Source organism: Falco cherrug, chromosome Z, assembly GCF_023634085.1.
Source record: "Falco cherrug isolate bFalChe1 chromosome Z, bFalChe1.pri, whole genome shotgun sequence".
In the NCBI taxonomy this organism is placed as follows: domain Eukaryota; kingdom Metazoa; phylum Chordata; class Aves; order Falconiformes; family Falconidae; genus Falco; species Falco cherrug.
Window position 1 is genome coordinate 13,753,687 of NC_073720.1, and position 13,720 is coordinate 13,767,406.

A 13,720-nucleotide genomic window follows, 5' to 3' on the forward strand; every position below is an offset into this window, starting at 1 on the left:
GATGGACCCAAATTAACGGTCTTACTCGAAATAAAGACAATAATACAAATTCATACAATCTGGTCTGCACAGACTGCTGGCAACCAACGTAACTTCAGCGGGTACCATCCTTTAGCCCACCTGTGGCCGATAAGCACTGGAAGGAGACAGTCATGGGGCATATGGAGGACAGGATGGGGCCAGTGAGCTCAGTGGAGACGAAGACATGAGACACTGGGTGCATTTATCAATTCCTACAGACACCTGCTTTCCTCAGCACACCTTCATTAATGGAACAGCCAGCTGGTTTTGTACTGAATTATTTCCTAAACACCAAAATAAAAAAAAAGGCTTTTCAAGCCCATAGCAACACAGGTGAATGTGAATGAGAGGTCTGGCTGGTGGAGGAGTTGTTAGGAAAACGCCTGAAGTGAGGAAGCCAGGCAAGGATACGAAGGAAAGGAGAAGGCAAGGGGTCCTCCTCTCCAAGTCTCAGAGGAGATTTTCACAACACTGTGCTTTCCACAGCAAGCACTTCTCTATACTGCCAGAAAACAGCCTCCGGCTTGCTGAAGACTGCTGGCATCACTGCGAGGATCAAGCCCAAACGCGATTACTGCACAAATCCCTCGGTAATTTGCAATAGATGAGCGAGGCGCGGTTAAGCGGCGCGGCTCGCAGCCCCTCGCCAGGCCACGCGCCTGCCGGGCCCGGGAGGCGGCGGCACCTGCACAGCGGGGACCGCGACCGCGCCCCCGCCCTACGGCGCCGGGCCGCGCACCAGGGCGAGGGGAAGCCCCGGGGCACGCCGCACGCCCCGGCCCCGCGGGCCCTCCGCGGCCCGAGCACCGGCCCGGGTGAAGCCTCCCCGCGCCCCCACAGCCCGGCCCCGCCGCCACCCCAGCGGCAGCGCCCGGGGAGGCCGCGGCCGCCGCCCCTCCCGCCGCTCACCAGCTGCTTGAGGTCCTCCTCGGAGAGCCCGGCGTAGCGGTACCGCTGCTGCTCGAACTCGTACCGCGTCGTCTTCACCACCACCGCCACCCGCGCCGGCCGGAACCCCCCGCCGGCCGCTCCCAGCCCGCCGCAGCCCCGCCGCTGCGGCGCGCACGGCCCGGGCCCCGCCGCCGCCCCCCGCCCCGCCGCCAGACAGCGAGCGGCGAGGCTCAGCCCGCGCAGGGCGAGGAGGCGCCGGCTGGCGCCGCCGAGCAGCGGCAGCTCCGACAGGGCGGAGGAAGCGCCCACCGCCCGCTGGCATAGCGGCGGAGAGCGGCGGGCGGCGGCCCGGCTGGCCAGGCAGAAGTAGCCGCAGAGAAAGCCCCGCGCGGAGGCCATCGCCCGGGCTCGCTCCCCGCCCGGGACGGGGGCGGGCGGGAGGGCGCAGCGATGCCCGGCGCGGCCGCCCCCACTCTAAGGCTGCCTCCGCTCCCGGGCAGCGATCGGCACACATGTCACGGCCGCGCGGCGGCGCCCCGCCCCTCCCCGCACGCAGGCGCCGCCTCCACCAATAGGGAAGAGCGCCGGTGGGCACCCACCCGCCGCGGGGGCGGGGCTGGGGCGGCGGGGAGCGCTCCAGCGCGAGATGCGCATGCGCACTGCTCGACCAACCGCGCCGGCCCGCGGGAGGGGAGGCGGGAACGGCGTGTGGCGCGCGCGCCCGCGCCCCCTCCAGCTCCCGGGGAGCGCGAAGTGCGCACGCGCCTGGCGCGCCTGGCGCCGCGCGGGGCCGGCGGGCGGGACGGGGCCGTAGGCACGTAGGCGGGGGAGGGGAGGGGTCGCGCGGAGGGGCCGGGCCGCCGCCGCCGGGCTGCCGCGGCTCCACCGCCCCCCGGGGGCGCCCGCGATGTTCCCTGGCCGCCTTGCGCTCGGCCTGCTTTTGTGCTAAGGGGCTGTAAAATCAAGCCGGTTGCGTCCTCTGCGTTAGGCGGTGGGGAGGGGAGCCGGCCCTCTGCAGGCCGCGGCAGCCTGGCGGGCGGGGAGGTGCTTCGCAGCGGGCCTGGCGTGCTCCCTCGGTAAACTCCCCTGAGGAAAAGGACGCTGAAGGTGTCGGAAAAGCAAACAGGTTCTGTGTTTTAAAGGACTAGGTACCGTATCTCATCAGGATCTGAGAGAAACACGCTTGGGAAGCCCATCTCTTATTCATGACTATTCTGGTCTTCATTCCCGCATTTATCGCGGTCTCTGAGGAGCCGCAGGAAGAGGCAGCAGGGTGAGAGCAGCAGGTGTGGGGAAACACCTGTGCAGCCGCGCTGCGAGGGCATGTGAGCCAGCGCTTTGCAAGTCCAGGTAAAAAAAAAAAGTAAATAGATCCCGAGTTACTTTTTCATATCATGAGCAAGCTATCCAGAAATACTGTGCGGTTTTTAAATCATTATTAATAGCTGCCTTTGCAGGCATTGACTTTCACAGACTACTTCTGCACTGAAAGCCTCATTCATGCACGTTTTTTTCATTACTCACCCTGTGCCTGTTCCTCCCCTGCGGGAAGTTAGAGCCTCTCGCTGTGGGAACTGAAGCCTCAGCTGTTTACCTGTCAATGCAGCACCCTGCTAGAGTGCTTTGCTAAGAGTCTTAGGAAATGAGACTAGCTAAGCCATTCAGCCCTTCCCTGCTCTTGTATAACAATACAAAAGCTCCATCCAGTCTTCACTGACGGGTAGGAGGATTTTCTATCTACTGATCAGCTTAGCCTTGAAGGAAACTACCACAAGCCAGATTACCAGGAGAGTAATTAAACATTACTAATTCCCTTGCTAACCAGAAAATACCTCATTCTGTATAACCATTAACTTTTGGATTGTACAAAGCAGTAGGTACAAGATCCCGGAGACCCAAGAGGAGGTAAGAGGTTGTGAAAATTTACAGCTCTGTTCTGAATGGTATCTGTTTTGTAACTTACTTGATCATTGAGCTGCTGCTGTAGGATCCTGTGCTTCATGTAGTACCTAGTTATATTGAACTGGTTTCATCTTTGAAAAACAAATCTGCTTCAACCACTAAGGCAAGCTTGAATGTGGAACAATATATGGAACAAAATATTCTGAGGCCATGCAATTATCATGTTATGGTCTTTTGAATTGATACCCACAGCAAGCATTATAAGCATTAAATATGAAATACATATTTTAAAATGTAAATTCAAAACAGTAGATGGTATCTTAATGTTTTGGAAGCAGAGCGGAGGGATGGAGCATGAAAGCAATTCATTCAGGCTTCCCAGCAAGAAGTCTCTGACAGCCTAGCTGAAGAGTACAGAGCTCATCTGACACCCCATTATCTATGTGGAAAAAGGTTTACACTTCCCATAACACATAAAACAGAGTTCGTGGAATGTTACTTACAGTTTGCATCTTACTTTGTAAATGGCCTACTTATAAAATGCTCAATAGGCACTACTTAACCTCTCCCTTATTACACCTTTTCTATCTGTCAAATGATGCTTTACTTATTTTGACATACATTCACAGCTTGTGACATGTCTTCATGCCCCATCTTCAGAGCAATATACCCAGTGCATTAAGGGACAGATCTGTTAATACAGAATTAAATTAATAAGCACAAGCATTTTAGCCTGGTATTCTTATAGGATAAAAGTATGGAGTAGGGGTGAATTCCTACTGTAATAACTTTCAAAAGTTATTGTGGCTGACCACAGCCAACTTTGTTTTGGGCACAAAGTACTTAAAAATTCCTCATGGAAACAGACACCTCAATACTGCCTGCAGTAAGGAAAATGTTTCAGAGTAATGCCCATTGTAGACACCAAGGAGTTAGTTATAATACATGAGGTAAATTTCAAGACACTAATCCATAGAAAACCAGGCACCCTTAGCTTTACATTCTCCAAGACAGTGGACTTTAAGCATCCTCTATGTAATAAACTTAAAATAATCTATTCTGTGTCACAAAACAATGTAACTGGAAAAAATTCTATGTAAATACTGTATTATTCCCAAGTTGTTAAAATAACTACAAAACTCGCCATGCAAGACTATGGGCAGTTTTGCATAATGTCTCCAAAGGAAGGCACATACTGCTTCTAGTGCAGTTATAGTCTAGGAGAACTGTTCGTTTCTAGTTTTTATTGCTGTAATGCCTTCTTGTGATCATTTAATTAATAACCAGTTATATAATTAACTAATCCAATCATTTGCATTTACATTCTCTAGACTTAATTTATATGCCCCTAAAAGTACTAGTGGTACCTGAAAATGATAGCACTATCTTTGTGTTGAAATGTTAATGCCACCAGTGTTGCATTCACAGAGGAGGAGGTAAACAGACCATCACTATAACATTTCACAAAATTGAGCCCTTAGATTTTGAGCCCAGCTGACCACAGCTGTTAATGCTGATTATCTGGAGGAAAACCCCAGACTAATACTTGGAGAACATGTCACACTTGTGCAACACACCTTACAAGGCAGGTAGATGAACACATCAGTAGGTGTAGTTGGATTGAATTTCTCATCCTAGGTTCTATCCACGTGTGCTTGCATTTTGCTTGCAACATAGGTACCCTCATCAGTGATTACACAGTTGGGCCATATACTTCACTTCATAAATTCCGAAATAGAGGAGGATGCTTCAGAAAAAGCAAAATAAATGCAGTTATTCTTGGGGATGCAAATTATTGGAAAAAAAATCACAAAAGACCAGTGAGAAGAGGCACGCTTTCTTGTCCACACTTTCATTAGAACATGTTATAATTAGCAGAACTTTATTTTTCTACTTTTCTTCCCACTCTTTGCTTGTGCAAAGCAAACTACACCATCCTTGAAGTGGACTAACTGATTTCACCATTTCAGAAGCAATGCGAGTATGTTCAAACAGCTGCAGACACAATGTTTTTTAAGATGAACTTCACTGTGAAAAAAAACTCATGAATCTGAACTCCACTTTTTAGACAGGCAACTGCTCTAGAACAAGCAATGTATGCTTTTTCTAGATTTTCTTGCCAGCATGCCCCAGTGTAGGTCCTCTAAAACTGACTTAAGGAAAAGAGGATGCTTTTCCTCTTCCTGTCCATGTCATACAGGCTGTCATAAATTCATTAGTACTGAAAGTAGTATCAAAGTGCTCAAGGTCTTCCCTGTACTCAGTCTCTCAATAACAGACACTACCAAGCTCTTAGCTTCATACAGTTTGTCAAAACTAATTCAGAGGTCACTAAAGATCATGACATAAAAACCTGAGTGAGAAGATTTCGGAAGAGATACAAACACCTCCAGAACTTAAAATAAGCCACTTAGACTATCTCATCCAGGCAGATTTTGCTAGAAACTCATAATCTTAGTGGCAGATATCTGCATATGTATCCTTATATTAGGAGCCGTTACTTTTCCCTCTTTCAGAAACAACTGCACTAATACATAAGAGATTCCAGCTCTGCACCCCTTATGTATATAAATTAATCACTGGGATTTGTTAGAAATAAGTAAGTAAACAACAATCTGAAAAAAACCCCAAAATATAGGACAGGTTGCTCTACAAACAGCAAATTAATGACATCTAGTTTCATATGGATTTGGGTCATGTCCCTACAACCCTTTTCAAGCCACAATAACGGCAGGTATCCATTATTGCACAAGTTTCTTTCTCCTACTTCCCAGCAAATGCTGCAGCTTGTTCAGAAGCAACAATGTACCACTCAGCCCCACAGGCCTCAAAGAAAATACCAGGCTTACCCTGAAACTTCTTCCTCAGAGGATACCTGCCTCTAAGTTCAGCCACTCAACAACCACCAGTTTTCATAAAGAACTTAAAATTGCCTTTGAGCTTTCTACCTCATGTCCAATTTATCTGAAACTGAACAGTGAGCTTGAAGTGGGTCTGACACATAGATGGACAGAGTACACTGTTTAAATCTTGTGTCCTTAGGAAAGCAGGCTTGAAGTTCTGCAGTGTGGAAGGAACTGTCTGCAGGAAGCTCTGACTAGGGCACAAAACAAGACAAACTAGTCAGACACAGTTTACAGCTGTAAGAAAATTTTATGTTCAGGCATAGAAATTGCTCTGGCTGTCATAAAATTACAAACTTTACATTTTTAAAACCAAGTTAATATATTACATATTAGTATACCTTCAGTCATGAGAAACAAGGAATTTTAGTGCAATGAGACTTAAGAGAATAAATAATTAGGATCTCAAGAGTAAAAATTCATACCTTAAATATGTCTGCACATACATGTGTTTATATGTCCTCTATTACCACAGCATCCCAACTCTTCAAAATAGTTAAAACATCTCTTGTCCTCCTCAGTTCTTAGGATACCTAGCTTCATATTTGAGAGTGTCTGTGTCTGTGTGCACATGAGCATGTGTTGTGTATACTTGTGTATATATGTAATGAACTTGGGAAGCGACAGGTCAGAAGAGCGTTTATTTGTGAATGATCATAAGTCTTGTTCCTTATGCTGTGGGAGCAAATGACAATGTTTAAGTCCTATGTCTGCAAAAGCTCGGTTGTGCCTGCCCTGGAACACTCCTGCATTTGCAAAGGATTTTACAGCTGTAGTAGAATTTAGAGGGATATCATGACACTGTGGTGCTTAAATCCTGTTTCATGTAAGGCTTTGATTATCAGGACAGACTTTGAAATCAAACTCTGCATTCAGTGCACAGCCGGCTGAACTCCAGGGCAAAGTTATCACCATGACCTGTTGCTAAATACATAGGCCTGCCTGCTGTGTTTAACAGCTGCTGAAGTTTTTATAACATGGAGCTTTGTTCCTGAGTATGAGTTGCAGCAATGAAATATGAAGGTCAGTGATGCAAATATTGTTGTGGTCAGGAGTGAGGCTGATAGAAAGGACAAAATGTACAGCTAGTTATGGAAAGAACATTTTTGTTATTAGCAGGCGAAGAGTCAAAGAGAAACCCAAGTGCTTCACTATTTGACACTAGTGCTCTATTGTGAAGTACTCCCCTTTTCCTGAAGGCAAAAATCCTGTCCCACTTCAGTTTACTGTCATCCAGATGCTACATCAATGTCAGACAAAATGCTAATTTTGGCAGGCTATTTAGGATTCAGCATAATCCTAAATGCTAGTTAAATTTCACCTGGATGCTGCAGGGCACTGAGAACTCGGGAAGAAGCTGGTACTCTTCCAAGTGCATACCTATGTTCAGACAGGAAAACTAAATTGTAATTTGACTCTTCAGGTGTGATGCAGCTTTTAAGATTGAGAAATCATTACAACTACCTTAATTAAAAGGACTTCACATATTTCAGAACATTTTTTCAGCTCCGAGGATGACAAAGAAATAATATTTTGTATCCAACAATACACAAGGCAGCAGTGAGTTGCAGCAGAATGGTTACAGACATATCTTCTTTATCTTTTTGACAGAAAGAATAGAAAACAGAGCAAAAATGGCATCTGTACTTTGCATGTGCTTAAGAATGATCCAGTAAGTCTTAATTGATATGTGGCATTAGAGAGAATCGAGTTTTCTAATTCCTTGTGAGAGTGGTTAGACAGGAGGCAGTAGTCTGTGGAATCACTTTTACAGAGTGACTGGGTCTGGGGCTGCTGGGATTATTGAACACATTAGGATGTGTAACATACTCATCTGTTTCAATGAATGATGCTGTTTAGGGCTAGCTACAGCTAAATCAGAAATAATCTCAGATAATCTCACACATTTACAAGAAACATTGATGCAGATATCCAGTTATACTGTGCATACGTTTATTTGTGTATATCAAATGGACAATTAATAGTTCTTGTTTTCTGTAACTGAAAAGGTGTTGATGAGTGCAGGCAGAAACACTTTCAGATTTTAAAGATTATATGTGCCCTAGAAGTGGCCTGCAGTTCTTCACAGTGAGTTCTCCTGGTGCTTATGACTGTAAAGGCAGATCGTGGTCCTTTGCCCTTTAAAAAAATTCTACAAAAAAGTATACAACTCCAGATCTTTTCAAAAGAAACTAAAAAACTTGTTATGAAGGTGGTTTCTGTAGGCCTTGGTCATGCTAATCTGGCACTCCCAATTCTGCTTGTGTGTACTTACAAACAGGATGCTGAATGTTACCAGAGAATTTTAAATAAATATTTTCAGTGAAGCCAAATTTAAAGCTATCCAATCTTTTAAATAACAGATGAAAAGTAACAAATATCTCTTCACGTATATTATTACTTCATGGTTATGTGGTTTTATCCATCAATATGATGAATACACATTTATTTCCTATAAAAGTCCTTACTTTAATAATGCATCTAAATATATTTAATTCTAAAATCTGTAGCCTTTTTAACACTTTGTGAATATTGAAAGCCATTGTGTCATTCCCATTGCAGTGCAAAAGCAGGCCGACTGGAGTCCTCCAAAGTGCATCTCAAGTTCTTTCTCAATGTATTAAACTTAAGCTGTCACTAAAATTAATCTTTGCTTAGAAGTCATAAAACAAAAGGCATCTGATTTCATCCTTTCAGGTTCTAATGACTCAGCTTAGACGTTTTGGGAAGATGAGTTCCCGGCTGTGCTGTTGTAACCTGTGGTAGGTGTCATGAGCAGACTACAGACTGCCTGCGGTTCCATCTAGAATGATCCAAAAAAGAATTTTTAAGCAATCTTGCTTATTTGAGCATATTCATGTTTTGAAAGAATCCAGCATTTCATAATACCAAAGCAGTAGGTTAAAGTTTGGAGATGATCAGTTCCTGGTTTAGGTAAATATCTAACTAGATAACAGGATTATTCACAAATATTTGAGCATGTGAATAGTGAGTGAAGACTGTGACCCCCCATGTCGATAAAGACAAGCACATAAGCACTAAGGATTCAGGTGTCTAGATAGGACAATGTGCCTGGGACGCAAATCATCTCGCTCTATATGGGGAACACTGTCTTAGCACTTCGAAACAGATGTTCAGTAAACTGTGAGAAATCCAGCACATCTTCAAACAGCTCACTAGTCATGAGAATGTACCCAGGAGTGCTTGTGGTGTGTTATCTCTATGACTTTGATGCATCTGCATAAAGTATAGATACAGCTCACTAATGCCAGACACATGGTATCACTATCACAGTGTTTAAAAATTGCTGCTATAATTTACCCACCACTGAATACCTACTAAAAGTTTTAAACCTCTTACAGGTGAAATGAAAGGCCTTGCGTTGGTCAGAACATTAAATCTGATTTTCCCCCTCTCTTTCCTGATTACACATTACATATATGTCAGTATTTAAAGCCAATCAGAAAGTTTTCTTTTCTTCTGTGCTTCAGATGATACTGGTATCTGCTGGAAAGAATACAGCAACTTGGACTCCAACAAAGAAGTTAATTCTTAACTTTTCCTCAGTTTTAATCACTGTCAGGTATGTATGTGTGTGTGTTAGATTTATGATTTGGTACCCTTAAAAACTGATAAGAATTCAAATTAAATTGACAAGAAATATCAAACAAATCAGTTTTTCAGGAGTTCTTGTGGTGTTGCTTAACAGGAGTTCCTTTAAAAACTTTGAAAGTATTTTACTTAAAAATAAAAAAAGCTCTCATAACATTTAAATCTTAATAAACACCAGCAGATAACCAAGTCCTAATGAGGCCAACATGGGAGGTACATGTATAGTGGACTAGAAGATGTCTCTAAAACAAAATAAAGGCTGCACTTCTCTGATATGATACTGTCCAGCTCTCAACAGCAGTAGTCTCCAAAATCCATACAATTCTCAGTGGACCCATATGGGACACACTACGACTTTACAGACTATGGTCTTCTCTTAAGGTCTATGGCTATGTATGGAGGGACTTCCTGGGACTTACTTAGTCCCAGACTCCAGCATCTTTGAATTCCATGCCAGGAAAGAGAGGACACCTCAATCAAAAGAGAGGATTCCTCAATCAGGATGAAGTTAGGAGAAGATTTAAGAGTTATTGCTGAGGTGCAGTGTAAGAAATAATGCATAACGCATTTCTTTGCCTAGTGACATTGTCATCCTTGTCTCCCGCATGTACTTTTCCAGCTTCTCTGTTCCCCCTCAGGGATACGAATAAACAAATTCCTGCAAAATCAGAAAAGGCAAAAGAACAGAAATTACAGGAACCATCCTACCTATAGTCCCATGCTATTTTACTACTATGACTGACATTTTGTACTCCTCTGCGAAAGAAATGCCTTGTGTCTCTCTAAATACTAACAGGGTTACAACACTTTAGGGATCTTGTGCTATTTCTCATGACCCTGATGGACATATTTTTAAATGTAAACAAAATGCATTCCTTTGGAGCAAAGACAGAATCTCCTTATGGCTATGAAGAAAACACAGAAACATGTCTTAGAAGTGTCAAAAGGAAGGAGTAACATTTTTGGAGACATCTTAGTCACTTAGGGTCTAAGTAGTGACTTCCTCATACCTGCTGCCAATGGCAAGCTTCAGTGCTGGGGCTTTACCAGATACATGTTCTGGCAGGATGTATTTTTGAGCCTGACACAGAAATCTTGTTTGTTTGTGCTGCCAGTGGAAAGAGACGGGCACCCTGCAAGCGTTGCACAGTGTCTACATTAGAAGACTGTCTATTCAATACCATACTAGCAGTGCAACTCAGTACTCCCATGTGCCAAATTTGTAATTGTGTCGTCAAGCTGCTTAAACAACAGAAGTCAGAAGATTTTGTCTTGCACAGGTACCTGACACAGGGCTGCCAACATACGGGAAAGCCCCAAACTGATGGCTGAGATCTATTATCAAAGCAGGAGGAGGTACTGGCAACAGTTTGATGTTGTTACTCATTGCAGAACACACCCCAGACACAGACCTATGGGGTGCAGGTGCTCGGTCCTCTTTATCCACAGGGGTCAGGTACAACTTGTTGCCTACCAGGAGACCATCCTCCACTACTGGGCTGTTCTATATGCCTGGCTGTAGTACCCAAAAAGAACTGAGAAGTTTGTGCTGAGAAGTTTGTCTCAAACAGTGAGGCAACTGCAGAGATCGAGACAACCCAGCCAGTCCACTTGAGGATATGGCAACACTCTAAGGATAAACTGAAATGCAGGTGGGTAGAGGCCTGCCTGACTGTTGGTCACTGTGCAGAGGTAGGGGAGGGTGTACCCCCGACTCATGAAGCCCCTTCCTCAAAAGGCAAATGTTCTGGAAACCAAATCTACATATGCAAGCTAATTTGCACAAAAAGCAGAGAAGGCATGTTGGGGCGTGTGGGGGGGGAAAGACCATATATAAAGGGGAACTCTCCAAAGGTTCTGGGGACTCTGCACCAGACACCCTGCTGGCCAGACCAATGCTGGATCCAGGATTGGTGAATTCCCTCTGCTTTGTGTGCGCTCTCTCTGTCCCCTTCTTTTACTTGATTTCCCTCACACACCCCCTCCTCCCTACAAGGCTTGCCAAATGTTATTATTGCCACTTCATTGTGTGAGCCCAGAATAAAGACCTTGTGTTTGTGGACCTTTGGTGTCCTTTCATCTTAATCCAACCAGGGGAATCAGCAAATCTAAGTAACTCCTCCCTCTCTCTGTGGGACAGTGGAACCTGACACTGGCTTCGGGTGATTATCCCACACAGCCAAGAATGTAAGGTTTATAAGTCCAAGGAGAGGGAAAACAAAAGGGGAGAGTCATGTAACTGAGAGCAGTAGCATTTCCTTCAGAAAGGAGCACTCTTGTTCTAATCATTCACACATTGTCATAGCAGCACTTTTCATGGTTTGGTTCATTAAACTATTTAGTGAAAAAATGTTTCATATGTGTAATCAATACACCTGGCAGCAAACAGTTAAAATACTTAAGAAATGAGTTAGCAATGAAAGAAATGGAAGAGATTTCCTTACCGTTGGTCAGCCTACAAGTTTTCTGTTTAGTCTAAATTAATCTCCTCAGCTCACTTGGTAGTCTGTGGGAAAAGATAAATACCTCCCAGAGAGTTATTGATGCCATCTACTCCCAAAATTTGTTTAAAGATTAATTGTTCTATTTCTCTCCACTTAGATTTACAGAACAATTTGTTGTTAAAAATATCTCAACTGTAACTGGTGAAATATGCTCTGAAAAAAATATCATGTATAGCAACTTACTTGTTATGGACTTGATGATGAAATTAGTCTCTCTAGTTGAAAGTAAAGCAATTCAATTAAAAATTTTAATAATACTGGAATAAATTTCTATACGGAATTTGTAAAATGGTAGAAATATCTCTGCTACTTTATACACTGTCTTTGTGCAGTATTGACATCCTGTGGATGTTACAGTGAAGAACTGCGTCTGAAAAATTCTTACAAAAATGTCTTGCAAACATGTAGAATCACTTTAATGTTCATAACATGTTACTTATTATGTGTATCATATTTACTTCCTTCAGTCTGTAGCACTAAAGATAATTCTTGCCTATTTTTTTCATGTCTTTTACAGTGTCATGAAACATATAGCATAATCTAGGGAGTTGTGTTAGTTCTATTTAACAAGGAGGAAATTGCTTATGTTAAGAGACAACTATAATTTTTTAAGAAAAACCAGGTAGAATGGAATGCAATAAAATGCAGAAAGTATACCTTTCTAATTGTCTTTCTTGTAATAAAACAGTCACTGAGAACTTACACTTCTTAACATTTATGTGGTCTTAATGAGAGGTAATCTCTGAAACTGAATTACATCAGTGAAAGGAGATGACTTATGCACATCCTTCAATGAAAGTGAAAGCATGAAAATGAAAGATTTAAACAAATGCTTTTAAATATGCAGGATCTGCTCTCTTGTGTCCAAATGGACATTTCTAGGCTGATATTTAAAACTGAGCTCACCCTGTTCAAAACCCATGAGGTATATTTTTCTTCCTGTTTTGGAAATGCGAGTTTCAGGGACAGGCGTGTCTAAGACGTGAATGTCTGCAGGTAAAATGGGATTTGGATACCGGTAACTGAAATGTATGCAAAATTAAAACCTCATGCCTCTGAGAATAATAGAGGAGATTAAGATAAGCAGGAAACACCAGAAGTCATCAAAAAAAGCACCTGAAAGGGATTCTTAGAACTTCTGTCAGTAGCTGGACATAAATGAAGGACGGATGCTTAAACTAAAAGGTCAAGAAGAAACAGCATCTGACACTGTCATATCTCAGAATCTGTTTGCTGGCTGCCATCTGAATATTTGTATCAGAAGTCTGTGCAAATCAAAATAAATATTTAACTTGTAAATCTGTGCTCCTACGCTGCTTTGACATTCCCTTTCCCCTCCTTTTTGTTTTCCCTAAAAGAACAAAGAGTTCTTATCATCAATAATTCTGGAAAGGAATCAAGCTCCATCCAGAGTTTTCAAGTTACCAGAAACTCTTTGTATAGTCAGTAGAGACTATTTAGGAATTACAGGAGGAATGCTTGATTATCTGGGAGCAATCTGGGGAGTTCTCAGAGCGAACAATTTTCCCATTTCCTAAAGAGAAAAAAAGGTATTGTGAGAAAATGTTCTACAAGAGCATCATGCTTTGTTTAGAGCACTGAATGCGACTGAAATGTACTTAAGAATAGGAACAAGCAATGTAAACTGCAATATATTTGCTTAAAGGGGAGAGGAGACTTGTTTCCTTAGGGAAACAGTCACTTATAGCTCTAACTCATGCATTAGTTTATTCTTGTTGAATAGTTGTTAAAAGGAAGAGTTTATAATATGAGGGCAGGATGTTACTTGGTGGCAGAGGGAAAATAATGCTATGAGCAACAACTCAAACGTGCCTGCTGTAGTCCTATTAGAAAAGTGGCAGGTCCTCTATCCACTGTAGCAGTTTG

At 43.4% G+C, this 13,720-nt stretch overlaps 2 protein-coding genes across 5 annotated transcripts in view; both read right to left on the reverse strand.

Moving 5' to 3' along the window:
* NADK2 (NAD kinase 2, mitochondrial) overlaps positions 1 to 1,447 on the reverse strand; it is a 34,960-nt gene extending 33,513 nt beyond the window's left edge. For 2 of the 4 annotated variants that reach the window (XM_055699698.1, XM_055699699.1), the window contains exon 1: positions 931 to 1,445. In XM_055699698.1, coding sequence (XP_055555673.1) covers positions 931 to 1,311 — 381 coding nt within the window. In that variant the 5' untranslated portion in view covers positions 1,312 to 1,445. Of the gene's footprint in view, positions 1 to 930 lie in introns of all 4 variants that reach the window. The other 2 variants (XM_055699697.1, XM_055699700.1) reach the window with 2 other exon arrangements.
* A 1,583-nt stretch (positions 1,448 to 3,030) lies between these two features.
* RANBP3L (RAN binding protein 3 like) overlaps positions 3,031 to 13,720 on the reverse strand; it is a gene marked incomplete at its 5' end in the record, with an annotated part of 28,611 nt that continues 17,921 nt past the window's right edge. Inside the window, one exon of the mRNA XM_027811457.2 lies at positions 3,031 to 9,987. Within this exon, the coding sequence (XP_027667258.2) occupies positions 9,857 to 9,987 (131 nt within the window). The remainder of the gene's footprint in view (positions 9,988 to 13,720) is intronic.